We start from the raw sequence: 21,708 nt of genomic DNA, 5'->3' as shown, positions 1-21,708 counted from the left end.
CCAGAGCGGCGCTCACCCCCTGCACATCTGTATTAACCAACCCCCAGAGCGGCGCTCACCACATGCACATCTGCATTAACCAACCCCCAGAGCGGCGCTCACCACATGCACATCTGCATTAACTAACCCCCAGAGCGGCGCTCACCACCTGCACATCTGCATTAACCAACCCCCAGAGCGGCGCTCACCCCCTGCACATCTGTATTAACCAACCCCCAGAGCGGCGCTCACCAATCATCTGGTTTTGCTGATCTTTTATTATCAAATAATTTAATATAAAAATGCAGAACAAAAACAATGGTAATCTCCACATGGCGGCATATACAGATATATACAGGTACTGTACAGTTCTGTGTCAGCGCAACAATATTCACAGTGCTATACGGGGGCGCCCTGTCTGCCGTTTACTCTATACACCGACTCCGCGGACGGCGACACAGAAGGCACCAGGAAGAGTCTCCAATAATAATGGACTAGTGATCGGGCTTCATCAGCTGTAGGTCAGGAGGAGGGGGCGGGGGTCACAGCTGAGAGTCAAAGGTCAAAAAAGGCCACAGTGCAGCAGTGGTCAGTCTGAGGACCGGCTCCTGGTCATGGTAGGTTCTAAGACCACCTGTTGGCACAGAGGAATGGTCAATGGCTGGAGTCTATATTGGGCGTCTCCAGGGGCCCGCTGGGTGGTCTCCAGCTGTTGGCACACAGGAATGGTCAATAAAGCAGCCTCCGGGGTCGGCTATTGGCACAGAGATAAGAGATGGTGCCCGTGTCATGACGACCGATGGCTCATAGTCTTGGTAATGTCATATAGTCCTGGTGCAGACGGTCAGTAGAACGGTGCGGAGCCTCCGGAAACCTTCTCCGCCGGAACAATCTGCTGAAGACTTGACAGAATCTTCTTCTGATGTCCGGCCAGGGTGACCCCAATCCGCAGAAGATCCCTACGGGAGACAAAGGGCATATGAGTCCACATGAGTCTGCACCCCGGGTCCATCCCACCGTACACCATCCTGACTACACAATGGTAGTGATCACTACCGCCCCCTACATTATACATTGTACAGTACGGGTTATCACTACTGCCCCCTACATCATACATTGTACTGCCCCGGTGATCACTACCGCCCCCTACATACATCATACATTGTACTGTCCTGGTGATCACTACCGCCCCCTACATCATACATTGTACAGTACGGGTGATCACTACCGCCCCCTACATCATACATTGTACTGCCCCGGTGATCACTACCGCCCCCTACATCATACATTGTACTGTCCTGGTGATCACTACCGCCCCCTACATACATCATACATTGTCCTGTCCTGGTGATCACTACCGCCCCCTACATCATACATTGTCCTGTCCTGGTGATCACTACTGCCCCCTACATCATACATTGTCCTGTCCTGGTGATCACTACCGCCCCCTACATCATACATTGTACTGCCCCGGTGATCACTACCGCCCCCTACATCATACATTGTACACTACGGGTTATCACTACTGCCCCCTACATCATACATTGTACTGTCCTGGTGATCACTACCGCCCCCTACATCATACATTGTACAGTACGGGTGATCACTATTGCCCCCTACATCATACATTGTCCTTTCCTGGTGATCACTACCGCCCCCTACATACATCATACATTGTACTGTCCTGGTGATCACTACCGCCCCCTACATCATACATTGTCCTGTCCTGGTGATCACTACCGCCCCCTACATACATCATACATTGTCCTGTCCTGGTGATCACTACCGCCCCCTACATACATCATACATTGTCCTGTCCTGGTGATCACTACCGCCCCCTACATACATCATACATTGTCCTGTCCTGGTGATCACTACCGCCCCCTACATACATCATACATTGTCCTGTCCTGGTGATCACTACCGCCCCCTACATACATCATACATTGTACTGTCCTGGTGATCACTACCGCCCCCTACATACATCATACATTGTACTGTCCCGGTGATCACTACCGCCCCCTACATACATCATACATTGTACTGTCCCGGTGATCACTACCGCCCCCTACATACATTGTCCTGTCCTGGTGATCACTACCGCCCCCTACATACATCATACATTGTACTGTCCTGGTGATCACTACCGCCCCCTACATACATCATACATTGTACTGTCCTGGTGATCACTACCGCCCCCTACATACATCATACATTGTACTGTCCTGGTAATCACTACCGCCCCCTACATACATCATACATTGTACTGTCCTGGTGATCACTACCGCCCCCTACATACATCATACATTGTACTGTCCTGGTGATCACTACCGCCCCCTACATACATCATACATTGTCCTGTCCTGGTGATCACTATCGCCCCCTACATCATACATTGTACTGTCCTGGTGATCACTACCGCCCCCTACATACATCATACATTGTACTGTCCTGGTGATCACTACCGCCCCCTACATACATCATACATTGTACTGTCCTGGTGATCACTACCGCCCCCTACATACATTGTACTGCCCCGGTGATCACTACCGCCCCCTACATACATCATACATTGTCCTGTCCTGGTGATCACTACCGCCCCCTACATACATCATACATTGTCCTGTCCCGGTGATCACTACCGCCCCCTACATCATACATTGTACTGCCCCGGTGATCACCACCGCCCCCTACATCATACATTGTACTGTCCTGGTGATCACTACCGCCCCCTACATACATTGTACTGCCCCGGTGATCACTACCGCCCCCTACATACATCATACATTGTCCTGTCCTGGTGATCACTACTGCCCCCTACATCATACATTGTACTGTCCTGGTGATCACTACCGCCCCCTACATACATCATACATTGTACTGTCCTGGTGATCACTACCGCCCCCTACATACATCATACATTGTTCTGTCCTGGTGATCACTACCGCCCCCCTACATCATACATTGTCCTGTCCTGGTGATCACTACCGCCCCCTACATACATCATACATTGTTCTGTCCTGGTGATCACTACCGCCCCTACATACATCATACATTGTACTGCCCCGGTGATCACTACCGCCCCCTACATACATCATACATTGTACTGTCCCGGTGCTCACTACCGCCCCCTACATCATACATTTTCCTGTCCTGGTGATCACTACCGCCCCCTACATCATACATTGTACTGTCCCGGTGCTCACTACCGCCCCCTACATCATACATTGTCCTGTCCTGGTGATCACTACCGCCCCCTACATACATTGTCCTGTCCTGGTGATCACTACCGCCCCCTACATTATACATTGTACAGTACGGGTTATCACTACTGCCCCCTACATCATACATTGTACTGCCCCGGTGATCACTACCGCCCCCTACATACATCATACATTGTACTGTCCTGGTGATCACTACCGCCCCCTACATCATACATTGTACAGTACGGGTGATCACTACCGCCCCCTACATCATACATTGTACTGCCCCGGTGATCACTACCGCCCCCTACATCATACATTGTACTGTCCTGGTGATCACTACCGCCCCCTACATACATCATACATTGTCCTGTCCTGGTGATCACTACCGCCCCCTACATACATCATACATTGTCCTGTCCTGGTGATCACTACCGCCCCCTACATCATACATTGTCCTGTCCTGGTGATCACTACTGCCCCCTACATCATACATTGTCCTGTCCTGGTGATCACTACCGCCCCCTACATCATACATTGTACTGCCCCGGTGATCACTACCGCCCCCTACATCATACATTGTACACTACGGGTTATCACTACTGCCCCCTACATCATACATTGTACTGTCCTGGTGATCACTACCGCCCCCTACATCATACATTGTACAGTACGGGTGATCACTATTGCCCCCCTACATCATACATTGTCCTTTCCTGGTGATCACTACCGCCCCCTACATACATCATACATTGTACTGTCCTGGTGATCACTACCGCCCCCTACATCATACATTGTCCTGTCCTGGTGATCACTACCGCCCCCTACATACATCATACATTGTCCTGTCCTGGTGATCACTACCGCCCCCTACATACATCATACATTGTCCTGTCCTGGTGATCACTACCGCCCCCTACATACATCATACATTGTCCTGTCCTGGTGATCACTACCGCCCCCTACATACATCATACATTGTCCTGTCCTGGTGATCACTACCGCCCCCTACATACATCATACATTGTACTGTCCTGGTGATCACTACCGCCCCCTACATACATCATACATTGTACTGTCCCGGTGATCACTACCGCCCCCTACATACATCATACATTGTACTGTCCCGGTGATCACTACCGCCCCCTACATACATCATACATTGTACTGTCCCGGTGATCACTACCGCCCCCTACATACATTGTCCTGTCCTGGTGATCACTACCGCCCCCTACATACATCATACATTGTACTGTCCTGGTGATCACTACCGCCCCCTACATACATCATACATTGTACTGTCCTGGTGATCACTACCGCCCCCTACATACATCATACATTGTACTGTCCTGGTAATCACTACCGCCCCCTACATACATCATACATTGTACTGTCCTGGTGATCACTACCGCCCCCTACATACATCATACATTGTACTGTCCTGGTGATCACTACCGCCCCCTACATACATCATACATTGTCCTGTCCTGGTGATCACTATCGCCCCCTACATCATACATTGTACTGTCCTGGTGATCACTACCGCCCCCTACATACATCATACATTGTACTGTCCTGGTGATCACTACCGCCCCCTACATACATCATACATTGTACTGTCCTGGTGATCACTACCGCCCCCTACATACATTGTACTGCCCCGGTGATCACTACCGCCCCCTACATACATCATACATTGTCCTGTCCTGGTGATCACTACCGCCCCCTACATACATCATACATTGTCCTGTCCCGGTGATCACTACCGCCCCCTACATCATACATTGTACTGCCCCGGTGATCACCACCGCCCCCTACATCATACATTGTACTGTCCTGGTGATCACTACCGCCCCCTACATACATTGTACTGCCCCGGTGATCACTACCGCCCCCTACATACATCATACATTGTCCTGTCCTGGTGATCACTACTGCCCCCTACATCATACATTGTACTGTCCTGGTGATCACTACCGCCCCCTACATACATCATACATTGTACTGTCCTGGTGATCACTACCGCCCCCTACATACATCATACATTGTACTGTCCTGGTGATCACTACCGCCCCCTACATACATCATACATTGTTCTGTCCTGGTGATCACTACCGCCCCCTACATCATACATTGTCCTGTCCTGGTGATCACTACCGCCCCCTACATACATCATACATTGTTCTGTCCTGGTGATCACTACCGCCCCTACATACATCATACATTGTACTGTCCCGGTGCTCACTACCGCTCCCTACATACATCATACATTGTCCTGTCCTGGTGATCACTACCGCCCCCTACATACATTGTCCTGTCCTGGTGATCACTACCGCCCCCTACATACATAATACATTGTTCTGTCCTGGTGATCACTACCGCCCCCTACATCATACATTGTCCTGTCCTGGTAATCACTACCGCCCCCTACATCATACATTGTACTGTCCTGGTGATCACTACCGCCCCCTACATCATACATTGTACTGTCCGGGTGATCACTACCGCCCCCTACATCATACATTGTACTGTCCTGGTGATCACTACCGCCCCCTACATCATACATTGTCCTGTCCTGGTGATCACTACCGCCCCCTACATCATACATTGTCCTGTCCTGGTGATCACTACCGCCCCCTACATACATCATACATTGTACTGTCCCGGTGATCACTACCGCCCCCTACATACATCATACATTGTACTGTCCCGGTGATCACTACCGCTCCCTACATACATCATACATTGTACTGTCCCGGTGATCACTACCGCCCCCTACATACATCATACATTGTACTGTCCTGGTGATCACTACCGCCCCCTACATCATACATTGTCCTGTCCTGGTGATCACTACCGCCCCCTACATACATCATACATTGTCCTGTCCTGGTGATCACTACCGCCCCCTACATACATCATACATTGTCCTTTCCTGGTGATCACTACCGCCCCCTACATACATCATACATTGTACTGTCCTGGTGATCACTACCGCCCCCTACATCATACATTGTCCTGTCCTGGTGATCACTACCGCCCCCTACATACATCATACATTGTCCTGTCCTGGTGATCACTACCGCCCCCTACATACATCATACATTGTACTGCCCCGGTGATCACTACCGCCCCCTACATACATTGTCCTGTCCTGGTGATCACTACCGCCCCCTACATCATACATTGTACTGTCCCGGTGCTCACTACCGCCCCCTACATACATCATACATTGTACTGTCCCGGTGATCACTACCGCCCCCTACATACATCATACATTGTACTGTCCTGGTGATCACTACCGCCCCCTACATACATCATACATTGTACTGTCCCGGTGATCACTACCGCCCCCTACATACATCATACATTGTACTGTCCCGGTGATCACTACCGCCCCCTACATACATCATACATTGTCCTGTCCTGGTGATCACTACCGCCCCCTACATACATCATACATTGTCCTGTCCTGGTGATCACTACCGCCCCCTACATACATCATACATTGTACTGTCCCGGTGCTCACTACCGCCCCCTACATACATCATACATTGTACTGTCCCGGTGCTCACTACCGCCCCCTACATACATCATACATTGTCCTGTCCTGGTGATCACTACCGCCCCCTACATCATACATTGTACTGTCCTGGTGATCACTACCGCCCCCTACATCATACATTGTACTGTCCTGGTGATCACTACCGCCCCCTACATACATCATACATTGTACTGTCCCGGTGATCACTACCGCCCCCTACATACATCATACATTGTACTGTCCCGGTGATCACTACCGCCCCCTACATACATCATACATTGTACTGTCCCGGTGCTCACTACCGCCCCCTACATACATCATACATTGTACTGTCCTGGTGATCACTACCGCCCCCTACATACATCATACATTGTACTGTCCTGGTGATCACTACCGCCCCCTACATCATACATTGTCCTGTCCTGGTGATCACTACCGCCCCCTACATACATCATACATTGTCCTGTCCTGGTGATCACTACCGCCCCCTACATACATCATACATTGTACTGTCCTGGTGATCACTACCGCCCCCTACATACATCATACATTGTACTGTCCTGGTGATCACTACCGCCCCCTACATCATAAATTATACTGTCCCGGTGATCACTACCGCCCCCTACATACATCATACATTGTACTGTCCCGGTGATCACTACCGCCCCCTACATCATACATTGTCCTGTCCTGGTGATCACTACCGCCCCCTACATACATCATACATTGTACTGTCCCGGTGCTCACTACCGCCCCCTACATACATCATACATTGTACTGTCCTGGTGATCACTACCGCCCCCTACATACATCATACATTGTCCTGTCCCGGTGCTCACTACCGCCCCCTACATACATCATACATTGTACTGTCCTGGTGATCACTACCGCCCCCTACATACATTGTCCTGTCCTGGTGATCACTACCGCCCCCTACATACATCATACATTGTACTGTCCTGGTGATCACTACCGCCCCCTACATACATCATACATTGTACTGTCCTGGTGATCACTACCGCCCCCTACATCATACATTGTACTGCCCCGGTGATCACTACCGCCCCCTACATACATCATACATTGTCCTGTCCTGGTGATCACTACCGCCCCCTGCATCATACATTGTACTGTCCTGGTGATCACTACCGCCCCCTACATACATCATACATTGTACTGTCCCGGTGATCACTACCGCCCCCTACATACATCATACATTGTACTGTCCTGGTGATCACTACCGCCCCCTACATACATCATACATTGTACTGTCCTGGTGATCACTACCGCCCCCTACATACATCATACATTGTCCTGTCCCGGTGATCACTACCGCCCCCTACATACATCATACATTGTCCTGTCCCGGTGATCACTACCGCCCCCTACATCATACATTGTACTGCCCCGGTGATCACTACCGCCCCCTACATACATTGTCCTGTCCTGGTGATCACTACCGCCCCCTACATACATCATACATTGTACTGTCCCGGTGCTCACTACCGCCCCCTACATACATCATACATTGTCCTGTCCCGGTGATCACTACCGCCCCCTACATACATCATACATTGTACTGTCCCGGTGATCACTACCGCCCCCTACATACATTGTCCTGTCCTGGTGATCACTACCGCTCCCTACATCATACATTGTCGTGTCTTGGTGATCACTACCGCCCCCTACATACATTGTCGTGTCTTGGTGATCACTACCGCCCCCTACATACATCATACATTGTCCTGTCCTGGTGATCACTACCGCCCCCTACATACATCATACATTGTACTGTCCTGGTGATCACTACCGCCCCCTACATACATGATACATTGTACTGCCCCGGTGATCACTACCGCCCCCTACATACATTGTCCTGTCCTGGTGATCACTACCGCCCCCTACATACATCATACATTGTACTGTCCTGGTGATCACTACCGCCCCCTACATACATTGTACTGCCCTGGTGATCACTATCGCCCCCTACATACATTGTCCTGTCCTGGTGATCACTACCGCCCCCTACATACATTGTACTGTCCCGGTGATCACTACCGCCCCCTACATACATGATACATTGTACTGCCCTGGTGATCACTATCGCCCCCTACATACATTGTCCTGTCCTGGTGATCACTACCGCCCCCTACATACATCATACATTGTCGTGTCTTGGTGATCACTACCGCCCCCTACATACATCATACATTGTACTGTCCTGGTGATCACTACCGCCCCCTACATACATCATACATTGTCCTGTCCTGGTGATCACTATCGCCCCCTACATACATTGTACTGTCCCGGTGCTCACTACCGCCCCCGTTCCCGCAGGACGTTACTTACTCTGTGGTCATCTGTCGCACTCGGCTGAAGGTTGTGAATCCCGAATTCCTGAACCCGTCCTCGTATCGCCCCATCTTGATGGCGTGGAGCCACTCGCCCACTGAGGAGAAGGAGGAGTAGTGAGGAGTGCGCTGGTCGAGGAGCGGCTGCGAGGATCTGCGGGGACAAGAGGGACGTTGGTGACGCCACACAACACAATCGCCCCATTATCTCCTCTACGCCCAGAGGCTTCCTCTGCTTCCTGCTAAACCCTGGAACACTGACCCCCAACGTGACCTGCAGAGCATTCCGCCACTGAACCCGCTCTGCAGAGCAAAACTCACTTCCTCTTTACAGCTGTTAACCCCTGCTCTGCCTTATAGGGGGATCGTCCAGGATTAGAGGAAAAGAGCGAAATGTCCAGACGACGCCAACGAGACTGTACCACAATAGAGAACACCAGGACCCAGTTATAAAGCGCCCCGGACCCCATCATAGAACCCAAAGACCCCCGCCATAGAACCCGAGGACCCCCGCCACAATGCTCCCTGTAAGGTTCTTGACCACTCTCTCTTTAGCATCTTCTTACCCCGGCAGCTCCCGCGCAGTGATTTTCAGGCTCGCCGGGTTGCGGATGAGTTTGTCCAGAGCGCTAACAATCTCGGTAAATCGAGGACGGGATGCTCTGTCACGCTGCCAGCAATCCAGCATCAGCTGGTGAAGAGCGGACGGACAGTCGGGAGGAGCGGGCAGCCGGTAGTCCTGTTCTATGGCGTTTATGACCTGAGGGGATCAGAAGTGGAGGACACAGTTACTGGACGTCCCCCCACCACCACCCACAGACTACAGGCCCCCGGACTCACATCTTGGTTGGACATGTCCCAGTATGGACGTTCTCCGAAGGACATGACCTCCCACATGACTATGCCGTAGCCCCAGACGTCACTGGATGAAGTAAACTTGCGGAAGGCAATGGCTTCTGGTGCTGTCCATCGGATCGGTATTTTACCGCCCTGAGAAGAAGAATGGAGCAGAGTGAGATGTGGAGGAACCGATCCATAACCTCATCCCATCCCCGTCACATTCACCCCCCCACTCCCACCCGTCAAATTCACCCCCCCACCCCTGTCACATTCACCCCCCCAACCCTGTCACATTCACCCCCCCCCCACCCCTGTCAAATTCACCACATCCCTATCACAGTCACCACCCCCCCCCATCCCTGTCACATTCACCCCCCCTCCCCCAATCCCCAGGTATCTCCTCACCAGGCAGGACGTGTATGTCGGGTCAGTGGATCCCTCTTGCAAGAATCGGGACAATCCAAAATCCGACACTTTGCAAACTAAGTTACTGTTCACCAAAATGTTTCGTGCTGCCAGATCCCGGTGAACGTAATTCATCTCTGCAAGGTAACGCATACCGGAGGCGATGCCCCGAAGCATCCCCACCAGCTGGATCGGGGTGAACTGACCATCGTTTTGCTGCAAACACAAAAGGAAACCAAAAAGTTCATTATAAATGTAACAAAGCTCCGACCCCAAATGGACCCAACTCCTCCTATCGCCCGACCATCCTCAGACAGCGACACCGCACCAACCGCCCTCTCATGGGAGGGGGGGGGGGTGTTGGGGGGGGAATTTTTCATTGTATATAGAGATTTTTTGGTGAATTTTTTAAGAAAAAATTTGCGCAAGAGGTTTTTTGTGCATTTTTTTTTTTTTGCGCAAAATCTGATAGAATTCTTCATCGCCTTGTCTGCGGTTAAGTTTACCATAGAGCACTTTCTACACAAAAGCACTTTTTTTGTGCAAATATACACCACCTCAGAGGACACGTACCGAAGTGTCTATTTTGGGACAGTAAGGACTACTACTCCCATTATGAACAGACTCTGCCCATGATCGGAGTTGTAGTCCAGGGGCTGAGGTGCAGATCGCACCGGATCATTCTGCAGAGACCTGCTGCGATCCGCATTTATTAACTATACAAGTCGGCGGTACATGCGTCTACACTGCGCTGCCTGCGGCACCTGTATACACTGTCATAATTCATAATCCCCGCCGCCGGGACATGGGAGCTCTGATTGGTGAAAAGCTATTCACCAATCAGAGGTCCTGTGTTCCGGCGGTGGGGATTATGAATTATAAGAACTGTAAACAGGAGCCGGCGGGGAGCGCAGTGTAGACGCATGTTCCGCCGGCTTGTATAGTTAATAAATGCGGATTGCAGCAGACCATTCTCTGGAGATCCGCATTTATTAACTATACAAGCCGGCGGCACATGCGTTTACACTGCACTCCCCGCCGGCTCCTGTATACACTGTCATAATTCATAATCTCCGCCGGGAGATGGGAGCTCTGATTGGTCAATAGCTATCCACCAATCAGAGCTCCTTTCTCCCGGCGCCGGGGATTACGAATTATTAGTGTATACAGGAGCCTGAAGATGGCGGGCAGCGCAGTGTAGACGCATGTGCCGCCGGCTTGTTAACTTAATAAATGCGGATTGTAGCAGGTCTCTGCAGAATGATCCGGTGCGATCTGCACCTCAGCCCCTGGACTATAACTCCCATCATGGGCAGAGTCTGTCCATGATGGGAGTAGTAGTCCTAAAAGTCCCCCAGCCGGGGGATGTGCTAGTGCCATCCCTCAGCAGCGCTGCGATACTACAACTACTCCCATCATGAGACAGGTTCTGTCCCATGATAGGAGTAGTAGTCCAAGGGCAGAGGGACAGATGGAAAGGGGGTCTCATTCCTGAGACCCCCTGCGACCTTTACTGCTCTGGCCCCTAGTGATGACGTCATTAGGGGGTGGAGCTACACAGTCCAGGCCTAACTCTGGTCACATGCGTTTTGCATAATGGGAACAGAGCTTTTCTGGCAGTGTGTTCCCAAACATGGAGACTCCAGCTGTTGCTTAACTACAGCCCCCATGATGGGAGTTGTAGTTTAGCAACAATTGGAGGCTCCCTGTTTATGAACACGCTGCATTATGTGCGCTCTTCCCAGGTGAGAGCGCAAAAAATGTACTAACCCATATTTCTTGGTTTTTCTTTTCTTCTCATTTCAGATACGTGAATGTGGAGGACTACGACGATGACCAGCTTTTTTTTAATTTCAATAAAATGGTTAACGAGGGCTGTGGGGGAGTGTTTTTTTTAAATAAAATTTTTTTTTCAATGTGTTGTGTTTTTTAGAATTGAATTTTCAGGCTTAGTAGTGGAAGTCACCTTATTGACGGAATCCATTACTAAGCCGGGGCTTAGCGTTGGCCCCAAAATCAGCTAGCGCTAACCTCCAATTATTACCCCGGTACCCACCGCCACAGGGGTTCCGGGAAGAGCCGGTACCAACAGGCCCGGAGCATCAAAAATGGCGCTCCTGGGCCTAGGCGGTAACAGGCTGGCGTTATTTAGGCTGGGGAGGGCCAGTAACAATGGTCCTCGCCCACCCTGGTAACGTCAGGCTGTTGCTGCTTGGTTAGTATCTGGCTAATACTGAAAATAGGGAGAACCCGATGCATTATTTTTTTTTTTTTTTATAAATAAATAACTAAAAACGTGTGTGGTTTCCTAATTTTTTCAGTATCAGCCAAATACCAACCAAGCAGCAACAGCCTGACGTTACCAGGGTGGGTGAGGACCATTGTTACTGGCCCTCCCCAGCCTAAATAACGCCAGCCTGTTACCGCCTAGGCCCAGGAGCGCCATTCTTGATGCGCAGGGCCTGTTGGTACCGGCTCTTCCCGGAACCCCTGTGGCGGTGGGTACCGGGTAATAATTGGGGGTTAGTGTTAGCTGATTTTGGGGCTAACGCTAAGCCCGGCTTAGTAATGGATTCTGTCTACAAGACGCCTTCCACTACTAAGCCTGAAAACTCAAATATAAAAGACATAACAAATTGAATTTTTTATTTATTTAAATAAACACTCCCCCACAGCCCTCGTTAACCCTTTTATTGATATTTTAAAAAAAACGCTGTTCATCATCCCAATCCACCAAATCTGACGCAGTCCTCTGCATTCACGTATCTAAAATTAGAAGAAAAAAAAACAACAAAAAGTTTAGTACATTTTTGGCGCTCTCCCCTGGGGTGTTCATAAACAGGTAGCCTCCAATTGTTGACGTTTGCCTACTGTATCCTGTATATACAGTCATCTATTGATGGCTGTATATACAGGATAGCGCACAAAGACTTAACCCAGAACTGTTCCGCAGTGTGGGTTAACTCTTTCCTTGCTGGGCTCCTGTATGGTATACATGGGTACACTATGCACCCCTGTATACTATACAGTCGGCGGAGGTAAGTAGTGATGCTCTGCACCCTGTATATGCTATATATCACTCCTCACCTCCTTACAGTCTGTTGACTGGGCGCTCTGTATCCAACCCATGGAGTGGTATCCTGAAGGCAGTAAAAAATATTGCCACAGGATATTAAATTGAATGTTTCCACACACCAGCAAAAACGCTAAAAAAAACTTACAAAACGCAGGAAAAAGCTGAGACAGTTTTTCTGGCTTTTTTGCTGGTGGACAAAAAAACCTCAATGAAATCCTGGCCTCAAAGCAATAGAACAAAATCCCTACATCCACTTTTCCTGTGAGGTAGAGAAGGCGTGTATGGTAGAGCGAGGGGGGCGTTTGTATATTTGCACAAGATTTATCATGGACGTACACAACCTTTGTAAATTTTGAGCAAGAGTGTAAATTAGACAAGAGTGTAAAGGGGTAGAACTGTGTCTACAATAGACCCCTAATGATATATCTCCCCCATGGTCCCTACCTCCTCCAATCATTCACTGATAGAAGGTGGCCACCCTAGACTCTACTACAAGCAAACATCATGGGACTTACATCTGAATGGCGACAACGTGACCGATCAACATCTCATGGGATAAATTGTATAAACGATCCATTGAACCAGACGGCAGATCACAACTACTGAGCTTACTTCATGTGACAAATGACTGGATGAATTTGGTCGATCATGCCATACTCACATTTCTTTAGCCAACTATGGCCTAAGAATAATCTGACAATTAGCAGATGAAACATTAGTCTGCCATCAGCCATTACCAATGTTTGTTCACGATGGTTGGTTTAAATGGCCAAGATCAAGCATTTCAGATAAGCCTTATGTCATATGCATGGCCAGCATAATGGACGCTATTCCATCCTGTGACCGAACCCTCCCCAACCAACTCAACCATCTTTGGTAGACCTTATTCCACCCATCCTGTGATGAACCCTACTCCATCCACCCAAAAATCCTGTGATGAACCCTACTCTATCCACCCAACCATCCTCTGATGAACCCTACTCCATCCACCCAACCATCTTCTGATGAACCCTACTTTATCCACCCAACCTGTGATGAACCCTACTTTATCCACCTAACCATCCTCTGATGAACCCTACTTTATCCACCCAACCATCTTGTAATGAACTCTACTCCATCCACCTAACCATCCTGTGATGAACCTTACCCCATCCACCCAACCATCCTTTGATGAACCATACTTCATCCACCCAACCATCCTGTGATGAACCCTACTCCACCCATCCAACCATCCTGTGATGAACCCTACTCCATACACCAAACCATCATGTGATGAACCCTACTCCATCCACCCAACCATCATGTGATGAACCCTACTCCATCCATCCAACCATCATGTGATGAACCCTTCTCCATCCACCCAACCAACAATGAACCCTACTCCATCCACCCAACCATCCTGTGATGAACCCTACTCCATCCACACAACCATCCTCTGATGAACCCTACTCCACCCATCCTGTGATGAACCCTACTTTATCCACCCAACCATCCTCTGATGAACCCTACTCCATCCACCCAACCATCCTCTGATGAACCGTACTTCATCCACCCAACCATCCCGTGATGAACCCTACTCCATCCACCCAACCATCCTGTGATGAACCGTACTTCATCCACTCAACCATCCTCTGATGAACCCTACTCCATCCACCCAACCATCCTGTGATGAACCCTACTCCATCCACCCAACCATTCTGTGATGAACCCTACTCCATCCAACCAACCTCTGATGAACTCTACTCCATCCACCCTGTGATGAACCCTACTCCATCCGCCCAACCATCCTGTGATGAACCCTACTCCATCCAACCAACCTCTGATGAACTCTACTCCATCCACCCAACCATCCTGTGATGAACCCTACTCCATCCACCCAACCATCCTGTGATGAACCCTACTCCATCCACCCAACCATCCTGTGACAGAACATTTATAACCAACTTGACCTTCTTTGGTAGAGCCTACTCCAACCAACCATCCTCTGATGAACCCTACTACATCCACTCAACCATCCTCTGATGGATCCTACTTAAACAACTAAACCATTCTCTAATGTACGATTTGCCATCCACATTTTATGATAGAGCCTACACCAACCAACCACCCTCTATTGGACTCCTGGAGAAGATTAAAGGGTATCTGTAAAGTGAACTCCTGCCTGTTCTTCAGATCAGTAGACGCAGGTCCACACTGAATGGTCAAGTCTATTTTTTAATTAATCAGAATCTCGCTTCAGCAACTCAATCGCCCAGCGTGGATTGAGGAAAGGGCAGGATATTAACTTTACAGGCAGCTTCACTATAAAGTAGGTTGTGGAGGAGACACCAGAACTATACGTCAATCAGGGCAACTACTACACACAATGCAGAAGAATAGAATGTTACTACTATGAAGTGTATTGCAGGGGCCTTATCAAATGGACACTTGAAGAACTCTACCACCACCCAAAGTGCCCACCAGACTCCTCAATAAGAATCCCACATGATCTTCAGCAGACATCTCACCCTGAGGAAGGAGTCCAGGGCGCCGTTCTCCATGTATTCAGTGATGATCATGACGGGACAATTGTTGGTGATTACTCCTTCTAGGTGGATGATGTTGGGATGTTGGAATTGTCCCATGATGCTGGCTTCGCTTAGAAACTCCCGGCGTTGGCGCTCTGTGTAGCCACCCTTCAGAGTTTTGATTGCCACATAGTTTTCCTTCTTTCCTGGGACCTTCAGACGCCCCCGACAGACCTCTCCAAACTCTCCTGAAGAAGACTGAGTCAGTGGAGATGAACACCCAACAGTCCCACCATGTGTCCCACCAGGTCCAGTCCATCCGTACAGACTAAATCCAGGACCTACATCATAGTCGTAGCCTCCAGCCTCCCACAATACTCACCAGCACCTATGACCTCCTCGATCTTCACATAGGAAACATCAATCTCCTTAGCGAATTCTCTCACAGCTTCATTGGGATCTTCATAGGTGAACGGATCGATGTACAACTTGGTATCTAGAGGAGGACAACACCATTAATAGAGACTGGAAGGAAATCAACATGGTGGAAGAGGACAACACCATTAATAGAGACTGGAGGGAAATCAACATGATGGAGGAGGACAACACCATAAATAGATACTGGAGGGAAATCAACATGGAGGAGAAGGACAACAGGATCCGCGAGGGAATGGGAGCTCCACATGGACACGACACAGCCTGGGAGGCCCTGACCCCAACATCAGGGGAGCTCCACATGGACACAACACAGGCAGAGGGACCCCAACATCAGGGGAGCTCCACATGGACACGACACAGGCAGAGGGACCCCAACCCCAACATCAGCGGAGCTCCACATGGACACGACACAGGCAGAGGGACCCTGACCCCAACATCAGGATGAAGTGTTTATAGACAATGGAATATTAGCCCTCAGGTCACACTTACTGTGCCCAATCAGGTACTGGCCCGGCTTATCCGAATACTCCGGCTCTTTGTTACTCCCATGTCTCCTGAAAAGATGGAGGGAACCAGAAATACATAATATAGTCAGCTGCTTGATTATATCTGTTATGTCATGAAGGGGGCGGGGCTGTGATCCCATATCATTATATTACTATTAAATTATTTCAGTGATGTCATACAGGGGCCGGGGCTGTGATCACATGTCATTATATTATATCAGTGATGTCATACAGGGGGCGGGGCCTGTGATCACATGTCATTATATTATTATTTTATATCAGTGATGTCATACAGAGGGCGGAGCTGTGATCACATCATTATATTACTATTATATTATATCAGTGATGTCATACAGGGGGCGAGGCTGTAATCACATGTCATGATATTATATCAGTGATGTCATACAGGAGGCGGGGCTGTGATCACATGCCATATTACTATTATATTATATCAGTGATGTCATACAGGGGGTGGGGCTGTGATCACATGCCATATTACTATTATATTATATCAGTGATGTCATACAGGAGGCGGGGCTGTGATCACATGTCATTATATTATTATATTATATCAGTGATGTCATACAGGGGGCGGAGCTGTGATCACATGTCATTACTATTATATTATATCAGTGATGTCATACAGGGGGTGGGGCTGTGATCACATGTCATTATATTACTATTATATTAGTGACGTCATACAGGGGGCGGGGCTGTGATCACATGTCATTATATTACTATTATATTATATCAGTGATGTCATACAGGGGGGCGGGGCGGTGATCATGTCATTATATTACTATTATATCATATCAGTGATGTCATACAGGGGGCGGGGCTGTGATCACGTCATTACTATTATATTATATCAGTGATGTCATACAGGGGGTGGGGCTGTGATCACATGTCATTATATTACTATTATATTAGTGACGTCATACAGGGGGCGGGGCTGTGATCACATGTCATTATATTACTATTATATTATATCAGTGATGTCATACAGGGGGGCGGGGCGGTGATCATGTCATTATATTACTATTATATCATATCAGTGATGTCATACAGGGGGCGGGGCTGTGATCACATGTCATTATATTACTATTATATCATATCAGTGATGTCATATAGGGGGCTGGGCTGTGATCACATGTCATTATATTACTATTATATTAGTGACGTCATACAGGGGGCGGGGCTGTGATCACATGTCATATTATGTCACTGTGACTACCTCTTACACATGATATAGGGGCATGCTGTCAGCAGAGATAGAGGAGGGAGGATCTAGTAATAGTTTGGGGATGTTCCGGGGACACTTACCTCACACACACTACTGCAATGATGATGACGATGAGAATCAGAAGTGTCCCAACCCCAACCGTCCCCGCAATGAGCTCCACTTGTGGTTGAGCCTTCTCTGGGTCTGGAAGAAGAAATGCACCTATAAGTACACAGGGAGGTTACCAGTGTCTGGACAATGTATATGAGGTTATCACTCGTCTCTGCACAGTGACCTATAACTCACCTAGGGGTAAGGTCTGGAAGATGCTGTCTCCACTGAATGCCCCATATCCGGCCTCCGTCCGAGCTCGCACCTGCACAATGTACATGGTCCCTGACCGCAGTCCCACCAGCTTGGCCTCATTGCCCGGTGTCTTCAGGAACATGTAGAGCGGCTTATCCTGATCCTGAAGAGGAAACAATCTATTTAGCCCCAAGTCTCCCCTCCAGTGTAATATGGAGGTGCACTTGACGACTGTCTTACCTTCTCATAGTACTTGACTTCATAATCCAGAATGTTCCCCCTGTTCTGAGACTGTGAGGGGGCCGGCAGGTTCCACCTCAAGGACAAGGTAGATGCTGAGGTGGCCATTTGCTGAATACCAGTCACTGCGTGAGGAACTGAGAGAAATGATAGGGTTAATGCCCCATTCTAAAGGGGTGTATACACACACACACACACAGAGGCAGCAGCAGGATCCACTCACGGTCACGGTCGATGGTGACATTCAGCTCTTCTCCCATCGCCGTCCCACCGCTATGTTCCGACACGCCATTCAAAGCCAGGACCCGGAAGTTGTAGATGACTTGTGGGCGGAGACCAGACACACTCAGTTTACGTTCTGTTAGTTTCTGAGGCCTCGGTGTGAAGGAGAGACGGGTGCAAGGGACCCAGCCCCCACCTACAGCGCACTCCAAACACTGCACCTCATAGTACAAGTCCGAGCGACCACCAGCGTCAAGGGGCTCGCTCCAGTCCAGATCAACGGTGGATCCATTCACACTGGAGACAATGCTACGAGGGGAAGATGGAGGCTCTGGAGAGGAGTAAGAGTCAAAGGTCAGCCAAGAATGGAGATGAGGAGGTGGTCCCGAAGGGATGGAGGTACTTACTGGTACAGGGTGCAGTCACTGGGTCCCCGGGAGAGCGGTAATACCCCGCTTTGCAGTTGCACACGGTTGCTCCGGCAGTGGTAGAGAGGCTGTTCTGAGGACATATCTGGCACGGTAAGTCTCCGACATCCGGCTTAAAGTATCCAGGAGAGCATGCTACAAAGATATGTGATAAAACCGTAAGCTCTTCTGTCAAGAACATCTAAAATCTGTTTTGCATAAAGAGTACAAATTGCTGCTTTGGGATACTGAGTGGTGGTCTCCTCATACTGGTGGAGGGAGAAGGGATCAGTGAGCGGTGGTCTCCTCATACGGGTGCAGGGAGAAGGGATCAGTGAGCGGTGGTCTCCTCATACTGGTGGAGGGAGAAGGGATAAGCGAGCGATGGTCTCCTCATACTGGTGGAGGGAGAAGGGATAAGTGAGCGGAGGCCTCCTCATACTGGTGGAGAGAGAAGGGATAAGTGAGCGGTGGTCTCGTCATACTAGTGGAGGGAGAAGGGATAAGTGAGCGGTGGTCTCCTCATACTGGTGGAGGGGGAAGGAATAAGTGAGTGGTGGTATCCTCATACTGGTGGAGGGAGAAGGAATCAGTGAGCGGTGGTCTCCTCATACTGGTGGAGGGAGAAGGGATCAGTGAGCGGTGGTCTCCTCATACGGGTGCAGGGAGAAGGGATCAGTGAGTGGTGGTCTCCTCATACTGGTGGAGGGAGAAGGGATAAGTGAGCGGTGGTCTCCTCATACTGGTGGAGAGAGAAGGGATAAGTGAGCGGTGGTCTCGTCATACTAGTGGAGGGAGAAGGGATAAGCGAGCGGTGGTCTCCTCATACTGGTGGAGGGGGAAGGAATAAGTGAGTGGTGGTCTCCTCATACTGGTGGAGGGAGAAGGGATCAGTGAGCGGTGGTCTCCTCATACGGGTGCAGGGAGAAGGGATGAGTGAGCGGTGGTCTCCTCATACTGGTGGAGGGAAAAGGGATAAGTGAGCGGTGGTATCCTCATACTGGTGGAGGGGGAAGGAATAAGTGAGCAGTGGTCTCATACTGGTGGAGGGAGAAGGGAGAAGTGAGCGGTGGTCTCGTCATACTGGTGGAGGGAGAAGGGATAAGTGAGCGGTGGTCTCGTCATACTGGTGGGGGGAGAAGGGATAAGTGAGCGGTGGTCTCCTCATACTGGTGGAGGGAGAAGGGATAAGTGAGCGGTGGTCTCCTCATACTGGTGGAGGGAGAAGGGATAAGCGAGCGGTGGTCTCCTCATACTGGTGAAGGGAGATGGGATAAGTGAGCAGTGGTCTTGTCATACTGGTGAAGGGAGATGGGATAAGTGAGCGGTGGTCTCGTCATACTGGTGGAGGGGGAAGGAATAAGTGAACGGTGGTCTGCTCATACTGGCGGAGGGAGAAGGGATAAGTGAGCAGTGGTCTCGTCATACTGGTGGAGGAAGAAGGGATAAGTGAGCAGTGGTCTCGTCATACTGGTGGAGGAAGAAGGGATAAGTGAGCAGTGGTCTCATACTGGTGTAAGGAGAAGGGATAAGTGAGCGGTCGTCTCGTCATACTGGTGGAGGGGGAAGGAATAAGTAAGCGGTGGTCTCCTCATACTGGTGGAGGGAGAAGGGATAATTGAGCCGTGGTCTCTTTATACTGGTGGAGGGGGAAGGGATAAGTGAGCAGTGGTCTCCTCATACTGGTGGAGGGAGAAGGGATAAGTGAGCAGTGGTCTCTTTATACTGGTGGAGGGGGAAGGGATAAGTGAGCGGTGGTCTACTCATACTGGTGGAGGGGGAAGGGATAAGTGAGTGGTGGTCTCCTCATACTGGTGGAGGAAGAAGGGATAAGTGAGTGGTGGTCTCCTCATACTGGTGGAGGGAGAAGCGATAAGTGAACAGTGGTCTCCTCATACTGGTGGAGGGAGAAGCGATAAGTGAACGGTGGTCTCCTCATACTGGTGGAGGGAGAAGGGATAAGTGAGCGGTGGTCTCCTCATACTGGTGGAGGGAGAAGGGATAAGTGAGCGGTGGTCTCCTCATACTGGTGGAGGGAGAAGGGATAAGTGAGCGGTGGTCTCCTCATACTGGTGGAGGGGGAAGGGATAAGTGAGCAGTGGTCTCATACTGGTGGAGGGAGAAGTGAGCGGTAGTCTCGTCATACTGGTGGAGGGGGAAGGAATAAGTAAGCGGTGGTCTCCTCATACTGGTGGAGGGGGAAGGAATAAGTGAGCAGTGGTCTCCTCATACTGGTGGAGGGGGAAGGAATAAGTGAGCAGTGGTCTCCTCATACTGGTGGAGGGGGAAGGAATAAGTGAACGGTGGTCTCCTCATACTGGTGGAGGGAGAAGGGATAAGGGAGCAGTGGTCTCGTCATACTGGTGGAGGAAGAAGGGATAAGCGAGCGATGGTCTCCTCATACTGGTGGAGGGAAAAGGGATGAGTGAGTGGTGGTCTCCTCATACTGGTGGAGGAAGAAG

General features: G+C 49.9%; 1 protein-coding gene across 5 annotated transcripts in view; it reads right to left on the bottom strand.

Moving 5' to 3' along the window:
- Positions 1-246: 246 nt before the first annotated feature.
- The window catches only part of EPHB4 (EPH receptor B4), a 129,615-nt gene continuing 108,153 nt past the window's right edge, over positions 247-21,708 (bottom strand). For 4 of the 5 annotated variants that reach the window (XM_056553914.1, XM_056553911.1, XM_056553915.1 and 1 more), the window contains 13 exons: positions 19,247-19,402; positions 18,841-19,170; positions 18,618-18,754; positions 18,378-18,540; positions 18,173-18,293; positions 16,833-16,897; positions 16,288-16,401; positions 15,906-16,153; positions 10,323-10,538; positions 9,918-10,067; positions 9,644-9,837; positions 9,076-9,231; positions 247-938 (listed from right to left, as the gene is read on the bottom strand). In XM_056553914.1, coding sequence (XP_056409889.1) covers positions 824-938; positions 9,076-9,231; positions 9,644-9,837; positions 9,918-10,067; positions 10,323-10,538; positions 15,906-16,153; positions 16,288-16,401; positions 16,833-16,897; positions 18,173-18,293; positions 18,378-18,540; positions 18,618-18,754; positions 18,841-19,170; positions 19,247-19,402 — 2,165 coding nt within the window. In that variant the 3' untranslated portion in view covers positions 247-823. The remainder of the gene's footprint in view (positions 939-9,075; positions 9,232-9,643; positions 9,838-9,917; positions 10,068-10,322; positions 10,539-15,905; positions 16,154-16,287; positions 16,402-16,832; positions 16,898-18,172; positions 18,294-18,377; positions 18,541-18,617; positions 18,755-18,840; positions 19,171-19,246; positions 19,403-21,708) is intronic. The other variant, XM_056553912.1, reaches the window with a different exon arrangement.

The sequence above is a fragment of the Hyla sarda genome, unplaced genomic scaffold (assembly GCF_029499605.1).
Source record: "Hyla sarda isolate aHylSar1 unplaced genomic scaffold, aHylSar1.hap1 scaffold_473, whole genome shotgun sequence".
Lineage (NCBI taxonomy): Eukaryota > Metazoa > Chordata > Amphibia > Anura > Hylidae > Hyla > Hyla sarda.
This window is presented reverse-complemented; position numbering and strand designations above follow the sequence as displayed.